Genomic DNA, 20,734 nt, shown 5'->3' with positions numbered 1-20,734 from the left:
CCGCCTGCCAATGCAGAGGACATGGGTTCGATCCCTGCTCCAGGAAGATCCCACATGCTGCGCAGCAACTAAGCCCGTGTGCCCAAAAAAAATAAAATAAAAAATAAAAATAAATAAAGACATGGACAAAAGGTTTTGCACAGTGCTGTAACAGCCACCATTTATTGACCTCTGACTGTAAACACAAAAGAGGTCATCAGTGTGAATGCCCAGAAGCAGGAATTAATAGCTGTGAACATTTCTTGAGTATTTACTCTGTACAATCTCCTATGCAAAATCCTTTGTATGGATTTTTTTTTAAGATTGATTGATTGATTGATTGATTGATTGATTTTGGCTGTGTTGGGTCTTCGTTGCTGCACACTGGCTTTCTCTAGTTGTGGAGAGCAGGGGCTACTCTGCATTGCCGGGTGCCGGTTTCTCATTGCTCTTGGGTTCTGGAGCTCAAGCTTAGTAGTTGTGGCACAGGGGCTTAGTTGCTCCACGACATGTGGGATCTTCCCTGACCAGGGATGGAACCCATGTCCCCTGCATGGGCAGGCGGATTCTCAACCCCCGCGCCGCCAGGGAAGCCCCTCTGGATTATCTTGATGAAATTTTACAACACCCCAAGTAGGTGCTATTATGGCCATTCTACTAATGAACTGACTGAGCCACAGAGATGTTAAGTAAATTGTCCAGGGTCACACAGCTAGTAAGAACAAGTGTGTACTTTCCTATTTAGAGACTGAGGGAGGACGGGAGTGGGAAGAGGGAGAAGCAGATTGTTGAGCGAACGAACGGCTCAGGAACAGGAATTGACCCCAGTGCCCACCAGGTATCTGGAACCGTTCAGCTTCGGGGGACGGCTCTCGCACAGAGGTTGCGGGGTAGGGTCGCCTAGGTTTCGCCTCAGGGAAACGCGCTGGAAGAACTCTCCCACCTTGTGGGCTGGAGTTCGGATCTGTGTAAGGTTCCTGGCCTGCTTGTGGCTGCTCCAATGGGATGGGGGCCACCCGCAGGGCCGGGCGGGGCTGTGTTGCCATCTGGAGCCGCTGCGCAGCCGGCCACAGTGAAGGCGGGAGCAGCAAGAGCGCACGCAGGGCTGGAGGGAGTACAGCCTCCGCCACCACCGCCGTAGCGGCACATGGGCCTGCCCCGCCGCTGCCGCCGCCCCTAGCAGCTCCGGAGGCCCCCGTCTCGCAGCCTCCCGCAGCTCCGGCCACCCAACCAGCCATGTCTCTCAGCGGAGCCTCTGAGCGCAGCGTCCCGGCCACCAAGATTGAAATTACCGTGTCCTGCCGGTGAGCGGGCCACGCTGGGGAGGGCTTAGGCATTGCCCCAGCACCATCCAGCTCCGGGGCTCGGTGCGGACAGGGTCTAGACTCCTGGGGAAGCAGCATTCAGGGCCGGAAAATCGCAGATGCAGACTCGCGGGGGAGCCGCTAGCGGACTCGGGGAGGGGGTTTCCTTGAACAGCCCCAACCACAAAAGAGGGTTCAGCCTGCGGCTTCAAGGGATGGATCGCGGGGATCCAGTAGGATCTGCACCCCAGGAGGGCAAAGTTATGGGGGCTCACCCTCTTTCCTGGGCTCTTGGAGGCAGCGCGGACGCCTACGAGTCCAGTCCGCAGAGAAATGGTTCTTGGGCGGAGATTTCCGGTGTTGTCCAGGGTGCTGACAACGCGGACCCCGGCCGGTTGTAGTAATGGGGGAGGGAGGGATGATATGAGACCCATGCCTCCTCAGGTGCCCATCCCTGGGCAGGGTCGAGGCGATGGGCTCCAGAATGATCCACCCCCCTGTCCGTCTGTCTGTCGCTTTCTTTAGGAACCTGCTGGACCTCGACACCTTCTCCAAGTCCGACCCCAGTAGGCGGCACCAGGGCCAGGAGGGAGGGAACTTGGGGTCCGGGAGCGACTGAGGGGCGGGGAGGGGGTGCGGGCCGACCTGACGTCCTTCCCTCCCCGCCCCCGCTCCTGCCTGCAGTGGCGGTGCTTTACACCCAGAGCCGGGCCAGCCAGGAGTGGCGGGAGGTAAGTCCTAGAACCCTCGCCCAGCCCAGAGCCGCCACTGGGAATCACCTGCCCCCTTACAGACCCCGCGCTGACTCTCCGTTCCCCATTCAGTTCGGACGGACAGAGGTGATCGACAACACGCTGAACCCAGACTTCCTGCGCAAATTCGTCCTCGACTACTTCTTTGAGGAAAAGCAAAACCTGCGCTTCGATGTGTGAGCCCCGCCCAAAATCTGGCTTGGACCGCCCCCCATCTGGATCCGCCCGAAGTTCCGGCTGGCCCCACCCCCGCCTGGCTCCTGCCCCAGGCGCAGTTCCGTGGCACTCTGAAGGGCTCCGCTCTAGCCATACTTCCGCCCCCAAGTCTAGGTTGGCCCTGCCCTTAGGTCAGATCCAACCCAGATCACTCCCCAGGGCTAAGCCTTTCTCCTTAATATGGCTCCGCTCCTTCCCAAGCCCCACCTCTGATGTGACCCGGCCCCTAGCAGACCCTCGGACTTGGCCTCGGCCCAGGCCTGACTCTGGCCGCGACTCCTGCCCAAAGGAGACCCAGGTTGAATTCGGGTCCAAGGCCGCCCCTCCCTTCACCCACAATTTTAACCAGGACTCGAAATCCGACCCATTTTCCAGGCTCTCCCAGCAGCCCCGCCCCATGTTGGCCCCACTCTCTTCCCAGGTACAACGTCGACTCCAAAACCAACATCTCCAAACCGGTGAGCGACCATTCCCTCACGGGCTGACTGGGCACACAGGCGGCGCTCAGTGTGTGTTAAACGACCCTCCTTAGAACCCTCCTACCCCTCAAACCCGACTCGAACTTCTTCGGCCCCGAACCTGCCCTCCCTGCCCTCCTCTCCTGCTCCTGCCTCGGTTTCCCGCAGGTGCCTCTTACTCACTGCTACTCTTCCTTCTCGACTGCTGCTGGGATCCTCAGAAGGTGAGGCTGAACAGGGCTGGGTGGGGGCGGCCTATGTGGTGTGTGAAAGGTGAGGGGTGGGTTGGTATCTTGGCTTAAAGCCATGGCAGGACCAAGAAGGGCAGCTTGCCTGGGGACCCAGCCCCTCCTTTATTTTTCTGTATGTATGTATGTATTTATTTATTTGGTTGGCTAGGTTTTAGTTGCGGTAGGTGGGCTCCTTATTTGCAGTTCACCTGCTCCTTAGTTGCGGCTCACCTGCTCCTTAGTTGCAGCATGTGCGCTCCTTAGTTGTGGCTCACGGGCTGACTCCTTAGTTGTGGCATGCAAACTCTTAGTTGTGGCATGCATGTGGGATCTAGTTCCCTGACCAGGGATCTACCTGGCCCCCTGCATTGGGAGCTCAGAGTCTTAATCACCGCGCCACCAGAGAAGTACCTCCCAACCCCTCCTTTAAAGCGCTAGCTGGGTGGTTCCGCTGCCTCCAATCACAGTGGTCAGTGCAGCAGCATCACCAGGGCCGGGCTGGGACTCTGCGCCACCAGCCAGTCCTGGCCTCGCTGACTCTGTATCCTGGCACAGGATTTCCTGGGACAAGCATTCCTGGCCCTGGGAGAGGTGATTGGAGGCCAGGGCAGCCGAGTAGAGCGACCCCTCACGTGAGCTGAACCTGAAGGGGAGCGAGGGAAGGGTGGGCCTCCAAATTCTCCTAAAGACACAGCTGACCCTATATCGATGGAGGCTGGGATTCCCCTGGTCAGGGGCCTTCAATGGCTCCCATCACCCTCCTGGGAAAATCTAATCTCCAGAGCTTTGTTCAAGTCAGTCTCAGGCCTGACATGTCCTCCCTCCCTCTCTCCCTCTCTCTCTCTCTCTCCCCCTCTTCTCACTCTTTTTCTAAGTCTGATTCAACCTTTAAGGTCCACTTCCAAGCCTTTTTCCTCCAGGAAGCTTTCCTCACTAAATCAAGTTCTCTGGAATTTACATTACATTCACTCACTAAATATTTATTAGCACGTTTTGTATGCTATACCCTGTGCTAGGCACCAGGGATTTATCCATTCCACAAACACTACTGGGCATATAATCTATGTCAGCCACTCTTCAAGGGGCTTGGGTTGCAATGGTGAACAAAACAAAGGTTCCTGCCCTCGGGGAGCTTATGTAACAGAAGGGGGAGAGAAACAGTGCAAAACTGACAAATAAGTAAATTACATAATATCTTAGAAGACCTTAAGTGCTGTGGAATAGAGACAAAGTAGAGCAGAATTAGGGAGACTGGAAATGCTGGGTGGGTAGGTGCTGCAGTGTCAACAGAATGGCTGAGTAGGCCTCATGGAGAGGTAACTTCGGAGCAATGACCTGAAGGGAGTAAGGGAGTGAGCTGTGCAGATATCTGGAGGAGGAATATTCCAGGCTGAGGAAACTGCCAGTGCAAAAGTCTGATGTGTTCAAAGAACAGCAAGGAGGCCAGTGTGGGTGGAACTGGGTGAGTAGGGGGAAGAAAGGAGGAGGTGAGGTTGGAGCATGAACAGTTAGAGCCTTATAGCCACTGAAAGGACTTTAGTTTTTACTCTGAGTTGGGAGTGGGATGCTGCTGGGTTGAGACTAAACCTTGGACAAGGCTAGAAGTAATCCACAGTGCTAGCAGTGAAGGAGGGAGAATTGCTCAGATTCTGGATGCATCTTGAAGGTGGAGCCAACAGATTCCTGACAGATTGACTATGGATGTGAGAGGATAAGAGGAGTCGGGTGACACCAAGGCCTTTGGCCTGAGAGAATGGAAGGATGGAGTTGCCATAAACAGAGATGATTTTTTTTTTTAAGTGAGGGAGAGGTCAGTTTTGGGAGGAAATCAATCAGGATTTCAGTTCTAACATGTTGAATTTCAAAATTTTTATTAGACGTCTGAGTGGACATGTGAAATAGGCACTAAGAAACGTGAATCTTAGGTGCTCTTTAAGGACATGAGATTAGATGAGATCACTAAGGGTTCGGGGAGAGAGAGGGGAGATAAAAGACCAAGACTCCACGAGTTGGAGCTAGAAAGGGGGACTGAGGAGCATTAGTGAAATAGGAGGATAACTGAGAGCAGGTGGTGCTGTCCTGGAAGCAAAGTGAAGGATGTGTATCAAGGACAAGAGAGTGGACAACCATGTCAAATGCTGCTGCAGGTCAAGTAGGGTGAGGATTGGGAACTGGCCATTGGACTTAGCAAGATGGAGGTCGCTGGTGACTCTGACAAGCAGAGTTTTGAAGGAGAGGTGGGAGTGACGGCCTGGTTGGGGAGGTTTAGAAGAGAATGGAAAAGGGGAATGGGAATTAGGAATCTTTCAAGGAGTTTTGTTGCAAAGAAGAGAAGAGAAAACGATAGGTGGCTGGAGAGGGAAATGAGATCAAGAATAGGTTTGTAATATTTTAACATGAAAACAATTATACCACATTTGTATGCTAATGGGAATGATCCAGTAGAAACTGAAAATTTGACATAAAGAGAGGGGAGGGACTTCCCTGGCAGTCCAATGGTTAAGACTCCGCACTTCCAATACCGGGGGTGCGGGTTCAATCCCTCTTTGGGGAGCTAATATCCTACATGCTGCTTGGTGTGGTCAACAACCACAAACAACAACCACAACAACAACAGCAACAAAAAGGTGGGGGAGGGGAGAGCTGCTGGAGTGATGTCCCTGTGCAGGCAAGAGGGACGGTGTGGAATGTGGCCCACGGTGGAGGGATAAATAGGCACATGGATAGACATTTATAGCAGCAGTAGGAAGGCCTCGTGTGGGAGAAGATACTGGAGGCAGGGTAGGTGTGGTGGGTCTGTGGACATTCTCTTCTGGTTGCTTCAGTGTCGTTAGTGAAGTAGGAAACAAGGTCATTGGCTGAGAGTGAGGACGGAGGAGGAGGCTTTTCAGGTTGACGAGAGAGGAGGAGGAGTGAAACTGCCACCTCACAGAACTGGAGAGTGAAGGCACTCAGGATGTATAGTATGATTAAGGACCCTCTTGAGGTTTGTGGTCACACATTTAAAATGAAACCAGTTAGCATGAATGTGTGTTTTCCTCTGGCCGCATTCAGTTGCGCAGGTGTGGTATGGGTCAGGCAGAGAAATGGATTTAACTAGGGCTGTGGTTCTGCCAAATAAATATGTAGAAGTGAGAGAAGGGCAAGGGAAAAGGAGTAGGATGCAAGGGAGTGATGATCATAGTCCAGAGTGACTGGAACTCACACTGGGTGAGGAGATAAGGGAGAACATTAGGGAGGCAAAGAACAGTGAGAAGTCAGTAGGATCAGCGACTCGGTTCTGGATGTGCCAGTGAAGAGTCCCTGTACTCATTACACTCTGTCTTTTTAAAGCACAGAGAGTCAGAGATCAAAGGAGCCAAAGAAATGGTTCAAATTCTCCTTTTAAAGATGGGGAAAATCACATAGCAAGTTGGAGTCAAAACTTGAACCGAGAATACTCCTAACCTAGCTTCCTCTCTGCCACACTTTGGATCCCTTGGGGGTTAGGGTTTTCAGGCCCATATCAACAAGGTCCCTGCCTGTTTGGAGACCCAAGGCAAGCTGGGGGTGGGTATCCTGGTATGCACCCTTCAGGCACATGGAAGTGTCCCTTCTTAAGTCAGAAGGGGATAAGGCTGCCCTGGTCTTTTTGATCTCACTCTTCACAGTCTTCAGAAAGCACAGCATCTTTAACCTAATAAACCAGCTCTTTTGCCCCAGATCTGGGTAGAAATTCCTCCCCCTTGTTTCGGCTTGCTACATCATGCTCTACTTGCCTATTGGCTTTGATATCCCACCTCGTCCTGGAAGCTCCCTGAAGGCAGGGTCTAGCAGAGCTGGAAAGTGCCAAGTGGCCAATTCATACTTAGAACAGTACCTTCATATCTACCAAATTTACCATCTGCTTTTCCTTCTATGCATTCATTCTGATCTCTTCACAACCCTGAGAGGCAGGCAAGATTCCCATTATATAAAGAGAAAACTAGGGCCCAAAGAAAGGGAAAATAACTTACCCAGAACTCTAAATCCTATGTCTTTCCCATGCTACCATTATGAGATATCCATGTAGGCTAGGTTAACCCCTTCCTTCCAGAGCAGAGACCCTCCCCAGTCAAAGTCAGGTCCTTCCCCACCAGGAGCCACCTAGGACAGAGGTGGACACACTTGGGACTGTCAGTAAATGACAAATTGAATCCCCTGGCCTTCCCAATCCTAGATTGGCCACCCCAATCCTTGTTTCCTACTCTCCCCTCCTCACAAAGAGGCTTTTTCTGCTTCCAGGGGTGTACCAGGCAAGAAGTGTGGGACCATATTGCTGACCGCAGAGGAGCTTAGCAATTGTCGGGTCAGTAAGGGCCACATGCTAGACCCAGGAGGCTCTCTTCTCTCCCCAAACTCCCTGTAGTGCGCTCTCTGAGTCTGTGGGCAATGTGAGTGTCAATAGCCCAATTTCATCCATAGGACATTGCCACCATGCAGCTGTGTGCAAACAAGCTGGACAAGAAGGACTTCTTTGGGAAATCAGACCCCTTCCTTGTCTTCTATAGGAGCAATGAGGATGGCACGTGAGTCACTGCCCCCGCTGTGACCATGGGCCCATTAGGGCTCTTAGGCTGGGACGTCTTAGACTCCACCAGGACCTGAGCCCAGAATTCACTCAAGGAAGCACCCAATTTGTGCTTGAATCTCCAAGAGTATCAGGCCCTGTCTCTGGGCTCAGTCCTATCCCAAAGGCAGGTTCCAATCCTCTTGTCCTCTCTAGGTTCACCATCTGCCACAAAACAGAGGTTGTGAAAAACACGCTGAATCCTGTGTGGCAGCCCTTCAGCATCCCTGTGCGGGCATTGTGCAATGGAGACTATGACAGGTCTGCTTTAGCATAAGCTAAGGAGTAAGGGGACAAGGGCATGAAAATGGGGTTCCTGGGCCCAAGAATGAAGGTAGAAATGTCATAATAGCATTGGCGTATCCTACTCAGTGAGACAGAGTTTTGGACATGGAGATGGGTGCATGGGGAAGCAGATGGATAGCCACATAGATGAATAGGTGGGTGGATGGATGGATGAAAGGGCAAATGAACAAATGAATGAGCAGATACATGAGTGAATGGTCATATAAATGGATAAACTGGTGAATGAACAGATGGGTATGTGGATGGGTGTATAAGAGGACGGGTAGGTGGGTAGAGGGGGAGATGGATGAATAGATAACAGATGCATGGATGAGTGGACTGATGGGTGTATTAGTGGATGGACAGGTGGTGGATGGATTATGGGATGGATGACTCAATGGTTGAGAGGGTGGATGGATATATGAGAGATTGGTTGGAGAGATTGGTTGGAGAGACAGAGGGATGACTGAAAAAGTAAGAGGATAAACAGGTGGAATGACAGGTAGATTGATGGATAGACAGATGAATGGATGGTAGAGGGAATGGATCAACAGTGGATGAATTAGTTGATGGATATGTGTAAAGTAGATGGATAGGCTGACCATATGAACTAACAAATGGGCAGTATGAAGATGCGGGAGTGGGTAGAAGGATGGGTGGGCATGTAAGTGGATTGTTACGTAGATGAATGGATGACCAGGTGGACAAATGTCAGATGGTTAGGTGTTTGGTTGGCTAGATGAATGGAGAGACACTTGCACGTATCAGTGAGTCAGTGAAGGGCTGGATGTATAGTTATATGGGTGATAGAGTTTAATAGGTAATTAATTCCCAATTTTATGGGTAAATGGGTGGCTAGATGGACAGATGGATGGTTGAATGAACTGCCACATAGATCAATGGACATTAGAGATGACTTAGGCATAGTAGTTAAGAACATAGTCTTTGGAACCAGGATGTCGGAGTTTAAATCTCAGCTCAATCATTTACTAGTCCTTAGTCAAGTTACTGTTTTTTGTGCTGCAGTTTCCTTATTCAAAAATAATAATAGTACTAACTTTATGGAGTGATTGATAAATTAAATTAGCCTACAATTGTGCTGAGAACAATGCCTGGAATATAGTAAAACTCAATAAGTAGTAGGGAATTCCCTGGCAGTCCAGTGGCTAGGACTCTGCCCTTTCACTGCTGAGGGCCTGGGTTCAATCCCTAGTCCAGGAAATAAGATCCCACAAGCCATGTGTCACGCCTGCCCCCCCCCCCCAAAACAAATCAGTTGTAAAGGATAGTAATAGTAGTATAAATAGCAGTAGTAATGGTAGTAATAGTGGCAGTGGCAGTAGATAGCTGGGTATGTGCATGGACTGATGAATGGATAGGACAGATGGGAGGAAGGTTGATAGAAGCACAGATGGGTGGATGGGAGGATGATTTGTGTATAGTTAAGTGGGTGGGTGTGTCTCGGATTTATCATACACACCCAGCCTATGTTTATCTCTTGCATTTCAGAACGGTGAAGATTGACGTGTACGACTGGGACCGGGATGGAAGGTAGCACTGCCCCACATAGTACTGCTGTTTCCTATAATTAACGCAGACAGTTCCCTGAAATATGTAGCACATTGACTAGGAACCCCAGTGTAGCCTTGGGAGCCAGAAAGGGTGATGACAGACACCAGGACCTCGGGTACCACTGATCCCCTCAGTTGTCTCTCTGGTACACTCTCTCTTCCCTTCTCTTCCCCTCAGCTTGGTCCCAAGCCCCAGTGCCCTGCAGCCCAAGTAGAGGCAGGGGATAGTAGGAATAAAGGACGGATTTCAGGGATGGCTCCAACCCAGCAGTCCTTGTCACTTACCCACCCCTGGCCTCATTGCAGCCACGACTTCATCGGTGAGTTTACCACCAGCTACAGAGAGCTGAGCAAGGCCCAGAACCAGTTCACAGTGTATGAGGTGAGAGCTCCAGCCCTGCCCGGGTTGCCCAGGCCCTCCATCCTAGTGTGCTCAGTCTGTGGTTCCCCCCCTCTGTTTCCCACCGTCACTGTTATCTTCTTCACGTAGGTACTTAACCCTCGGAAGAAATGTAAGAAGAAGAAATATGTCAACTCGGGAACTGTGAGTGCTCCCTAGAGCTCTGGCCCTCCCTGCATCCTTCTGTCTCTATCCCCGCTGACACAGCATGACATGACAAGGTTGAGGGTACGGGAAAGCAGATCACCTGGAGGTCGTAATGTTGGATACCAGGTGGCAACACTCAAGCTTGGTTTTGTTTTGTTTTTTCCTCTCCCCTAAGGAAATTGTTTTAAAATGTACTCTTTTGCAGATTTTTGGGGAAAACCTAAGTTTTATTCCCCAACTTAATATACTTTTGGAAATCCAAATACGTTTCTCACAGCTCCCCCTTTTTGCCCTTTCAGAAATTGGACAGGGTGGGGCAGGGGGTGGAATCAAGTGCCTCTTTCCCTTTTCCTACCCAACTACTCTCTCCAAAGTAGCGGGGCTGCTTCTTCCATCCCACAGGTGACGCTGCTCTCCTTTTCTGTGGACTCTGAATTCACTTTTGTCGATTACATCAAGGGAGGGTGAGTCACAGGCCAAATTCTGGGCTGAAAGCCCAGCAATGAGTTACTCCCAGTTCTGAGCCTCAGTTTTATTCTTCATTAATAGTCAGGGTCCAATGAGACCATGAAGATAAACTTTAAAACACTTGGCAGACTATAAAGTGCTGGCTAAAGTGCAGAGTGCTGCCCATCTTGCTTTTCTCCATGGGGCTGCCTTTCATCCCTAGCTTCCGGCCCCCCTGGGAAGATGACAGACCAGTGGTCTTCAAAGGTGTCCCCGGTAACCTTACCGGGGCCCAGACAGAAGATATGGCCAGGCAAGAGGGAGAAGCCAAGAGAGAGGGGAAAGACAAGCAGACTACAGGCGACATTCTGCTTGGTTTAGTGGACGGAGGCAGACCTTGGAAAGACACTTTTCTTCTCTAAACCTCACTTTTCTCCAGTGTAAAATGGAGATGTTAATTACTACTTCAGGACTATAGTAAGAGTTAAATTAAATTATATCGTGCATATTATGTCATGTAGTAGGCATTTAATTCTTCTACCCAAAGTGTGTTCAATGCACCAGCAGCATCTGACTTACTTGGGAGTTTGTTAGAAATGCAGAATCTCGGGCTCCACTCAGACCATCCAGATCATAATTTGCATTTTAACACAATTCCCAGGTGATTCGTAGGCATACTGGTGTTTGAGAAATCCTGGTATGGTAAGCATTAGTCCCTCACTTCTCAATCTATTTCCCCAACAGGACGCAGCTGAACTTCACAGTAGCCATTGACTTCACAGCTTCCAATGGTGAGGCATGGATGGGAGGATGGGGTGCGGAGGAATTCTGAAGAAGTCATTAGGGATTGGCCTGGATTCCAACCTGGGAATAAGAGTTAACCCACCCAGGGAGCCCAGGCTTGAGGCAAGGCCCAGTCAGGCTGATTCTGGGTCAGGAATGTTGTGAGGAGATTACTGGGTGTAATGGTGGGAGAGGGTACAGGAAAATAAGTGGGTAAATGGATGAAAGGAAATTGAAAGGATAGCTAGCACTAGATAGCTCAAGAAGTGGATGAGTACATAAATGAATGGGAGGGAACAGGAGTGTAATGAGAGACGAACAGGTAAACGGGTGGATGACTGGATGGGTAGATAGATTTATAAACAGTGGGCAATGGGTCATGAGTGAGTACAGTAGGTTGGACAGGTGGATGCATGAACTGGTCTGTGCGTGGACAAATAGGAAAATGTTTAAATTGGGGAAACGGATGAGTGGAGAGGTAGATGGATCCATATGAGGATGGACAGACAGGTGGATGGATGGGATGGATAGGGATGGCTGAATGGCTGGATAGATGGACAACAGAATATGGCTGTATGCATGGACAGGAAAGAAAGAGAAATGGCAGGTGAGCAATGAATGGCTGGATAGATGGATGGATGGATAGGTGGGTGAGTAGTTGGGTAAGAGAATGGAGAAGCAGATGGATAGAGATGAGTGGGTAGACTGAAAGATTTATGGCCAGTGGGTGGGTGAATGGATGTATGAGTAGGTGGATGAACTGATAGCTACATATAGGGGTTGGTGGAGGGATAGATGGACAAATGAGCATTTGGATGACTGGGTAAAATAGTGAGGGAGTGCGTGGGTAAAGAGTGGAGGAGAGGATAGGTGGGCAGATGCACACAAGGATAGGCCGGGAAATAGATGGATGACCAAGACAACCATGAGGCGGGGCTCCTGTTTCCCCACAGGGAATCCCTTGCAGCCCACCTCCCTGCACTACATGAGTCCTTATCAGCTCAGCGCCTATGCCATGGCCCTCAAGGCAGTGGGAGAAATCATCCAGGACTATGACAGTGACAAGCTCTTCCCAGCTTATGGCTTTGGGGCCAAGCTGCCTCCAGAGGGACGGATCTCCCACCAGTTCCCCCTGGTATGGGATAGGCCAGAGCCCAGACTCCATGCCCTGGCATCTGGCTCACCCAAGTTGACAAAATTCTTCTACTTGTGTTTCCTCTGAGGGTCAAGGACCTGCCGAGGAGCAGGAGCTAGGAGAAGGTGGCAGAGCAGGGAGGGGAGCAGGGTTGCAGTTTGGAAGGGAGTATGAAAGAGAGCAATGGAAAAAGGAAAGAGTGAGCTGGGATCAGCCCAGCAGGGCATCTTCCCTGACAGAACAACAACGATGAGGACCCCAACTGTGCGGGCATTGAGGGCGTGTTGGAGAGCTACTTCCAGAGCCTGCGCACAGTGCAGCTTTACGGGCCCACCTACTTCGCCCCTGTCATCAACCAGGTGGCCAGGTAAGGAAACTGGGTGGGGCGGGGGGGGGGGAATTAAGGGGACCCAGACAGGGGACTGACTTCCCAATGATAGTTAGGACCACTCTTGGGTGAATTTGGGCTCTGGGAAGAGGGTGAACGTTTCAGTGTTGGCCAGGCTCTGGTATAAAGAGGTTACATAATACCTTATCCTGAAGTAGAAAGGGTGTCAACAAACTAACCCAACCCCACTCCCTGAGAACAACAACCCAGGCCTCAAGTTTGGGGAAGAGAGAAGGGCCTACAGAACAGTGCATAAGGCACGAGACTTGGCATCAGACCTGGGATTGCTCCCAGATCCACCATGTGACCTGAAGCAACTTAGCTTCGCTAAGCTTCCATTTCATCCCTGTAAAGAGGTGTAATAATGGATAACCACAGCACCTTCTTTATAGGGGTATTGGGAATTTAAAATTAGATAACAATATAAGAATGATTAGCAGAGTGTCTGGCCCATACTAAGTGCTCACGGTAGCTTAAAAATGAGCTCAGGTCGTAGATTAAACTATAGAAGAGTAACTTCTAAAAATAGACGAGTAACTCCAAAATTTCAGAATAGAAACATACAAAGCAAAGAAAATCCAGCTCACATATCAAATGGTTTTTTAAATGCAAATAAAATGACAACTAAAACAAAACGTATGTCAGTGAACTGAAATTGGATAAATTCCCCTCTTAAAAGAAAAAGTTTCTCTGACTGAATAAAAAATAATAAGTAAACTCTACTATATGTTAAATAGAAGAGACCCATCTAAAACAAAGTGCCTCAGAAGGCTTGAAAGTAAAAAGATGAAAAAAAAAGAGAATAAAAGTGGAAGGATTTCAGGGAGATTTATATGTCCAAAGACTCCCTTTTTCTCTAATAAAGACTGGTTTATTTTCTAATTCATAGTGAGATAATAGTTTCTTTAATTACAAAAGTAATGTAACATTGCCATAGGAAATTTCAGGATAGAGAAATTAATAAGAAATCACCCAGAATACGGCCCGTGGGAATGTGGATACACGTAGAGTTATTGACAGTCTTTTCCTTATGCAACCATAATGGCAGTAAAATTACATGTAACATTTCACTGCTGATTTTTTCACCTAATAATGGAAGCTGAGCACACTTTTTTCGTTGTTATTTAACAGACTTCGTAAATATTATCTTGGGCAAGTTCACTCATTCATTCATTCAGTGAACCTTCCGTAAAGGAAAATGTAGCATGAATGTGGACTGTGGGACAAGACTAGCTAAGTTAGCGTATCCACTCCACCACTTACTAGCTGTATCACTTTGGGCAAGATTCTTAACCCCTCTGTGCCTGTTTCCTCAGCTGTGGATAGGGATAATAATACCCACATCATAGGGCTGTCCTTAGGACCGAGTTAATGTTTGTCAGGCACTTAGAACAGTGCCTGCCGCACTGTAAGTGCTCTAGGTGTTAGCTGTTACTGTTGCTATTATTACCATTATTACTATTCAAAGGATATGTGCGTGTGCTCAGTTCTCTGCTGGGGCACTAGAGACTCACAGATGAATCAGATCTAGTCTCTGCCCTTGAGATCTCCCGCCTTGGTGCAGGAGACAGAAATATAAATAAATCATTACCTTCTGTAGGCCAGAGCTTCCCAGACTTTTCCAGCAAGTCGCCTGTTGGCAAAGGCAAACAACCACTTCTCCTAGGGGAGACTGGGGGCACAGCTGAAAGAAGCCAAGCTAAAAATGTCTTTGAAATCCCCATATTTTATCTTAAAAATTCATGCAAATTTACATTCTTCTGATATTGTCTCCATGTTTGCTATAATTTGCGGGGGGGGGGGGTGGGGAGGGAAGGCGTTTTAGGTATACTTAGAGTCATCTAGCGTTATCCACCAGATCATATAGTATAATGGGTACTGCAGGTATCCTGTGACCTTGGGTTCCCCTTGGCACACATGCTGGTACCCTCAGCGGTGGGAGAACCCATTTGGAAGGGCAGACAGCCCATCTTGATGGACGGCATTCTAGAAGGCAGAGGGAGAAGGAGAGTCTGAGAGACCCAAGGGCAGCCTAGTTGTGGAACAGACTGACTGCTTGGCTGGGTGCAGGGGGACAACTGGACTTTATCAGAGGAAGCTGCGCAGAGCAGCCCTGGCAGCAGGAACCTCGTGTGAAAAGCACATAGGCATGAAGGGGCAAGCTCGGTAAACAGTGAACGGTACACTCTGACCAGAATGTGCAGTGTGTACGGAGGAGTATCCAAAAAGCAGGCTGGGAGGAGGACTGGAGGAATCAAGAGCTCAAGCTTTAGGCTCAGTTGGTCAAGTGTGGGCTTGGACCCCAGCTGCACCACCCTTTGGGTTGCTACTTAATGTCTCTGAACTTCACTTTTCTTATTTTAAAAATTGGAATAAAAAAGGTGCCTACCTCATAGAATGGTGGTGAGGATTAAATTAGATCATGTGTGTCAAGTGTGCAGCTGTGATTCTGATGATCACAGACGACTCTTCGTTGTTTCCCACCCTACAGCCAAGTGGGGCACAGACTGGCCTTCCCCAGCCAGTCACCCAGCTCCAGGTCTAAATGGCCTTGGGAATGTCAGGCATCTGCAGGGAGCCAAAGCTGTACATCCCACGCCCCCAAGCCCTCCCATGCCCCCAATGCCCTGGCTCACAAATCCCTTCATGAGGGGGCCCCTGCCCACTGCTCCAGCCTCATCTCTCTTCTGTAGTCCTACATGCACCTCCTAGAACACACTCTCTTGGTTTGCACATGCTATTCCTTCTCTCTGGAACACTGTCCCTTTGCCCTCCCATCCTCCCCCTACCCCAACACCACCACCACCTCCACCTGGCTGACTCCTACTTATTTTTCAGGTCTTAGGTTAGATGTCATGTCCTCAGAGCCAAAACCTCACTGCATCTCAGTGATATAAGCACCCATCTACCCCCAGGACAGTGTCCGGTTCTCTCTGCAGGCTCAGCACCAAACTTGGTGCCTGACACGTAGCAGGTGTGCAATGATTATCTGCAAAATGAGTGAGTGACGGGAATCGGTACCAGCCCAAGCCTATGAGGAGGCTGCAGCTAGAATTCAGGAATGGAGCAGGGGCTGCTAAGGAGGTTCATGGTCCACTCCCACCCTGGGCCCTGGGCAAAATGAACTGTAGCTATTTGAATTCTCCACTCTCACCATGCTTTCCTCTGATTTTTTTTGTATCAAGCTTAAATACCAGCACTGTCCAATAGAACTCTCTGCAATGGTGGAAGTGTTCTGTATCAGTGATGTCCTATGTGGTAGCTACCAGACGCATACAGATAGAGAGCATTTGAAATGTTGCTAGGGTGAACAAGGAACTGAATGTTTAATTTTATTTAACTTAATATAAATTTCAATAGGGGCTACCTTACTGGAGAGCACAGCTCCATCCTTTCCAATCCACACAGGGCCTGAGACTGGAAGTCAAGAGACCACATCCGCCATGGACTTTGTGCTCTCTGAGGTCTCGTTTTTCTTATGTGTAAAACAAGAGACTGCACTCAATGACTTCTGAAGTCCTTTCCAGGTCGAAAAACCTTGGATTCAAAGACTGATACTGAAAGAAGGAAAAGGAGCAGTGGGAGCAGCTGTTAGACTGGCTGAGGACCCAGAAGCCTAGGCAATGGAATGTGGTCAGCAGAGGGAAGGGAGAGAGGAAAAGTGGCTGAGAGAGGGCGGAAAGGAGGCCTTCAGTCTTCGGTCTTGTTCTTGTATAAACACCAAAATCTTCTCAGGGCCAGGGAAGCCCTGTGTGGTCTGGGCCCTGCCCCATTTCAGCCACATGGTCCACTCTGCTTCCCCCACTCTCTGGTTCCAGACAGGGTAGGCTTCCTCCAGTCCCATTATGGGGCCTTTGTCCTTGCTGTTCCTTCTACCTGGAATGATCCTCCCCCTTCACTTAGCCTCTTGTCCCTCCTCCTCTCCTTCATCCTCAAACATTGTTTCCTTAAAAAAGCCTTCAGTGACCTGGGCCACATCAAGATCCCCTACAGCACACTGTCATAGCAGTGTCTCTTTCTGTCCCAACTCTCATCCCACATGCAATTCTATAGCTATTGCTGTGATTCTTGGATCAGCATCCCCTCTCAAGAGGACTGGGATGGATTTGTTTTTTCTCACCGTGTACCTCCAACGCCTAACACAGTACCTACTATAGTAAGTGCTCTATAAATGTTACCAGAGGGATGGTAGGCAGGGCAGGCAGTCAGGTCTGAGGAAGGAGCATGAGCTTCAGAAGCCCCAGTCCTTGTCCACTGCTTACATGCTGGCTGTGGAAGTTTTAGGGACAGGACATTCCTTCGGACTCTCTGGGCTTTCGGCTGAATTCTGCTCTTGGCCTCTCACCCAGGACTGCAGCCCAGATCTCTGACGGCTCCCAGTACTATGTGCTGCTCATCATCACTGACGGGGTCATCTCCGACATGACACAGACCAAGGAGGCCATTGTCAGTGTAAGTCTGAGGAGGAGGGCTTGGCAGGGAGGGGTCCCTGTTAATAACCGTGAAGGGGTAGAGATTTTACCCTACATGCAAGCTAAGAAGCCAGCCTGCCAATTTCATGGATGCTGGCAGCAGACACAAGACTTCTGGATCAAAAGCAAAGGCCTGTGGGACTTCCCCAGTGGTCCAGTGGTTAAGACTCTGCGCTTCCGCTGCAGGGGGTATGGGTTCAATCCCTGGTTGGGGAACTAAGATCCCACATGCTGCACCGTGGACCAAAAGAAAAAAGCAAAGGACTTTGCTATTCCCAGCAATAGCAGTAGCTCAACTATCAGCACTGGCTCTGATTCACTAAGTCCCACTTCCCACAAGATAGTGTGCAGAGGGCCAGATGACACCTGTACCCACAGTGGGTTGCATTATAGAACAGAAACCCTGAGTGTAGAGAACCCGAGTCTTTTATAATGGGCAGTAAGCATGCCTGCCCTTTGTTCCAGTGTGAGATATTTTATTACACTGGTCAGTAAACAAAGCTGCCCTTTGCTTTACAGGAAGACACTGTATCTTTCAAGGCAGTTACATATGCAGACATCCTTGAAAAGATAGTCTGGCACAAAGGGAATCAGTGCCTCTGCTTGTAAGCTGTGTAGAACATCACACACACAGAACTGTCTCCCAGCAGTCACTCCCCTTGTTATGGCTGCTCACCCCAGCCATTTACCCTCTTTCCCTCACAGGCCTCCTCACTGCCCATGTCTATCATAATTGTCGGCGTGGGACCGGCCATGTTTGAGGGTAAGATGGAGGGAGGGGTGTTCATGAGTGGGACCAAGAACTGGGGAAAATAGGGGAGGATCTGGGCACCCAGGCCTGCCTCATAGAAAAGATAGGATGGGTGCCTGTGTTGGACCTTGGCCAAGTCACAGACCTTCTCTGAACCTGTTTCCTCATCATAACCGAGGCTATTGATACAGATATTTCCCTCCTGGGGTTCCTGGGATAATGGAATGTGTGGGAGGGCATAATAATAACTCCATTACAATGCCTAATATTTATAGGACTTTGATACAACCATTAGGCATTCTCATGACGACTCCAAAGGGGAGCTAAGAGGGAGGGGGCAGCGAGTTGCTGTGGGAAAGGCCAATCAGCTGAGGGTGTCTCTTCTGCAGCAATGGAAGAGTTGGATGGTGATGACGTGCGCGTGTCCTCTAGGGGACGCTACGCAGAGCGGGACATCGTTCAGGTAGACGTGACCAGGGAGATGAAGTCATGGAGTCAAAAGGCATGGTGGGAAGAAGAGGCTTAGTTAGCGGCCATTCTCCTTTACTGCCTTCTTAATCACCTACCTTTCTTCCCCTCACTCTTTCAGCCTTCCTACATTCATTCCACAAATTCTTTTTGAGAAACAGGCAGATTGCTGCAGCCATTGTGGATTCATAGTGTAGGAGATCCCCAAGGGTCCTGCCCTCTAGTGGAGGCAACCAATAATAATCTCACATCTCATTAGACTGATAAGTTCTCCAGAGGGACAGTGCATGCCACAGTGAGAGCCTATAACAGGAACCTGATTAGGCAGGGAGTCAGGGAAGGCTACTATGAGGAAATGACATTTGAGCTGAAATCTAAAGGAGGGTATAAGCATTACAGGTAGAGAAGCAGCATGTGAGAGGTCCCTCAGGCTCAAAAAAGCTGGCCCAATCATGGAGAAGGCAAGAGGCCAGGGTGGCAGGATCACAAGGAGTGAGAGGAAGACAAAGCCAAGGCCTTGCCAGTCATGGTGAAGTTTGGGGCTTTGTTCTAAAAGAATTGGAAAGCTCTTGAAGGATTTTATGTAGAGAAGTGAGATGGGTAGACTTGCAGTTTAACACATGCAGAGATGCTGCTGGAAGGTGGACTACAGCAGGGCAAGAGAGAAGGCAGGTAGACCTGTTAGTGAGGAAGCCTCTGAAGTAGTACCTGAGATTTGGATGGAGAGAAGAAGCAGGTTTGAAAGATTATTTAAGAAAAATTTACAAGTTGAAGATTTGATTAAATGATGGCAGGGAGTGAGGGGGGCTTCAAGGATGATTCTCAGTTTTCTAGACTGAGCCACTGGGTGAGTGATTGTCCCATTTACTGAGAAAAGGAAAGCTGGAGGAGGAGCAGATTTGGCAGAAAAGCCTAGAATTCAGTTGTAAACACATTGGGCTTGAAGTATCTAAGACAGATGTGATATGGGCAACCAAATATGGGGCTCTGGGCCTTAAAAAGAGGACAGGGATGGATGTATAAATTTGGGAGTCATCAGGGAACAGGTTTTTTTTCAGTTGAAGTATAGTTGATTTACAATATTACGTTAGTTTCAGGTATAACAGCATAGTGATTCAGTGTTTTTAGTTCATACTCCATTAAAAGTTATTACAAGAGAAAAGCTATAATTCCCTGTGTTATACAATATATCCCTCTTGCTCATCTATTTTATATGTAGTAGTTTGTATCTCTTTATCTGGGGAACAGTTTGTAAAGTCATAGAAGTATATGAAATCACCCACGAAGAGACTTGAGAGGGAAAAGTCACCAGATTTAGAAACTAGGTAGACCCAGAGGACCGGGGGCGGGGGGGGGGGGATCCAGAAAGGTAGGAGAATCTAGAAGAATGTAATGTATCAAGAGTGGGAAGTGTTCAGGAAGGTTATGGTCAAATGGTATGGAAAGCTAAAAAGTCAGCAAGATGAGGACTGACAGTCATTGCCCACTGGACTGGTTTGGGAAAATGGTGCTGTTGACATTGTTAGCAAGAGCAGTTTCAGTAGACTGCATGAAGCCAAATTAGAGTGGGTTGAGGATGAATAGAACATGAAAAAAAAAAAAAGTGGGTGGGGAGAAAGCAAATGTAGAAAGCAGCACAAGATAGGAGGAAAGAGATGTTAGGGGTCAAACAGGAAGCCTCCCTACTGCTGCCTTCCCCCACTACCTCTTGGCCACCACCCACATCTGATTATCTGTGCCTGTCCCAGTTTGTCCCATTCCGAGACTATGTTGACCGGTCGGGGAACCAGGTGCTGAGCATGGCCCGACTAGCCAAGGATGTGCTGGCCGAGATCCCAGAGCAACTACTGTCCTATATGCGCACCAGGGACATCCAGCCTCGCCCTCCACCCCCTGCCAACCCCAGCCCAATGCCAGCTCCAGAGCATCCCTGAATAGCCCACCTATCCAATGCCTAGAAGCCTGCCTACCTACCCACGCACTGGTTCTGCTAAAAGCCAGAGGCACCTAGAACCCTCGACCTCACTGGGAGGCCATCTTGGAGGATCAGTACTGGCTGGTCGAGCCCTCTGCCCCCTCACCCACAGAAGGGCCTGGCACTGTCACCACCTCCCTGCCAATAATAAAGCTGATCTTTACTCCATTTCTGTCTCATGGGTCTTGGGGAGGGAGGCTGGGGGACCCAGGATCTGGGGCCACACCAAGAGGAGGGAGCAAGGACAGTTTCAGCTAGTGTTCATCCCCATCCCGACACACATTTACCTAACACTTCCTCAGACATTCTTCAAATACTTTAAGAAACAAGTGAATTCTTTATGTGTGTACATTTTTTTCTGAGAAGAGAGGCCCTTAGCTTTTAT

General features: G+C 49.3%; 1 protein-coding gene across 2 annotated transcripts; it reads left to right on the top strand.

Moving 5' to 3' along the window:
- Positions 1–1,165: 1,165 nt before the first annotated feature.
- Positions 1,166–20,507, top strand: CPNE9 (copine family member 9). Of its 2 annotated transcripts, XM_057705579.1 has the most exons (21): positions 1,166–1,283; positions 1,809–1,849; positions 1,968–2,014; positions 2,108–2,211; positions 2,673–2,709; positions 2,931–2,933; positions 3,495–3,571; positions 7,203–7,266; positions 7,383–7,486; positions 7,684–7,788; positions 9,322–9,363; positions 9,690–9,765; positions 9,874–9,927; positions 10,333–10,394; positions 11,122–11,168; positions 12,114–12,295; positions 12,535–12,662; positions 17,033–17,135; positions 17,861–17,918; positions 18,296–18,369; positions 20,123–20,507. In XM_057705579.1, the coding sequence occupies exons 1-21, from the start codon at positions 1,216–1,218 to the stop codon at positions 20,306–20,308; spliced, it is 1,662 nt and encodes a 553-aa protein (XP_057561562.1). In that variant the 5' UTR covers positions 1,166–1,215; the 3' UTR covers positions 20,309–20,507. The 2 variants fall into 2 exon arrangements, with proteins under 2 accessions (XP_057561562.1, XP_057561561.1); XM_057705578.1 differs by lacking the exons at positions 1,166–1,283; positions 1,809–1,849; positions 1,968–2,014; positions 7,203–7,266 and having other exon boundaries at positions 2,191–2,209; positions 2,878–2,933.
- Positions 20,508–20,734: the final 227 nt, after the last annotated feature.

This window comes from Hippopotamus amphibius, chromosome 13 (assembly GCF_030028045.1).
Source record: "Hippopotamus amphibius kiboko isolate mHipAmp2 chromosome 13, mHipAmp2.hap2, whole genome shotgun sequence".
Taxonomy (NCBI): Eukaryota; Metazoa; Chordata; class Mammalia; order Artiodactyla; family Hippopotamidae; genus Hippopotamus; species Hippopotamus amphibius.
This window is presented reverse-complemented; position numbering and strand designations above follow the sequence as displayed.

Coding starts and splice junctions, on each gene's coding strand:
- CPNE9 (XM_057705579.1), top strand. CDS start 1,216: ATGTCTCTCAGCGGAGCCTCTGAGCGCAGCGTCCCGGCCACCAAGATT. Junction 3,572..7,202: donor CGAGTAGAGCGACCCCTCAC/GTGAGCTGAACC, acceptor TTCTGCTTCCAG/GGGTGTACCAGGCAAGAAGT. Junction 12,663..17,032: donor GTCATCAACCAGGTGGCCAG/GTAAGGAAACTG, acceptor CCTCTCACCCAG/GACTGCAGCCCAGATCTCTG.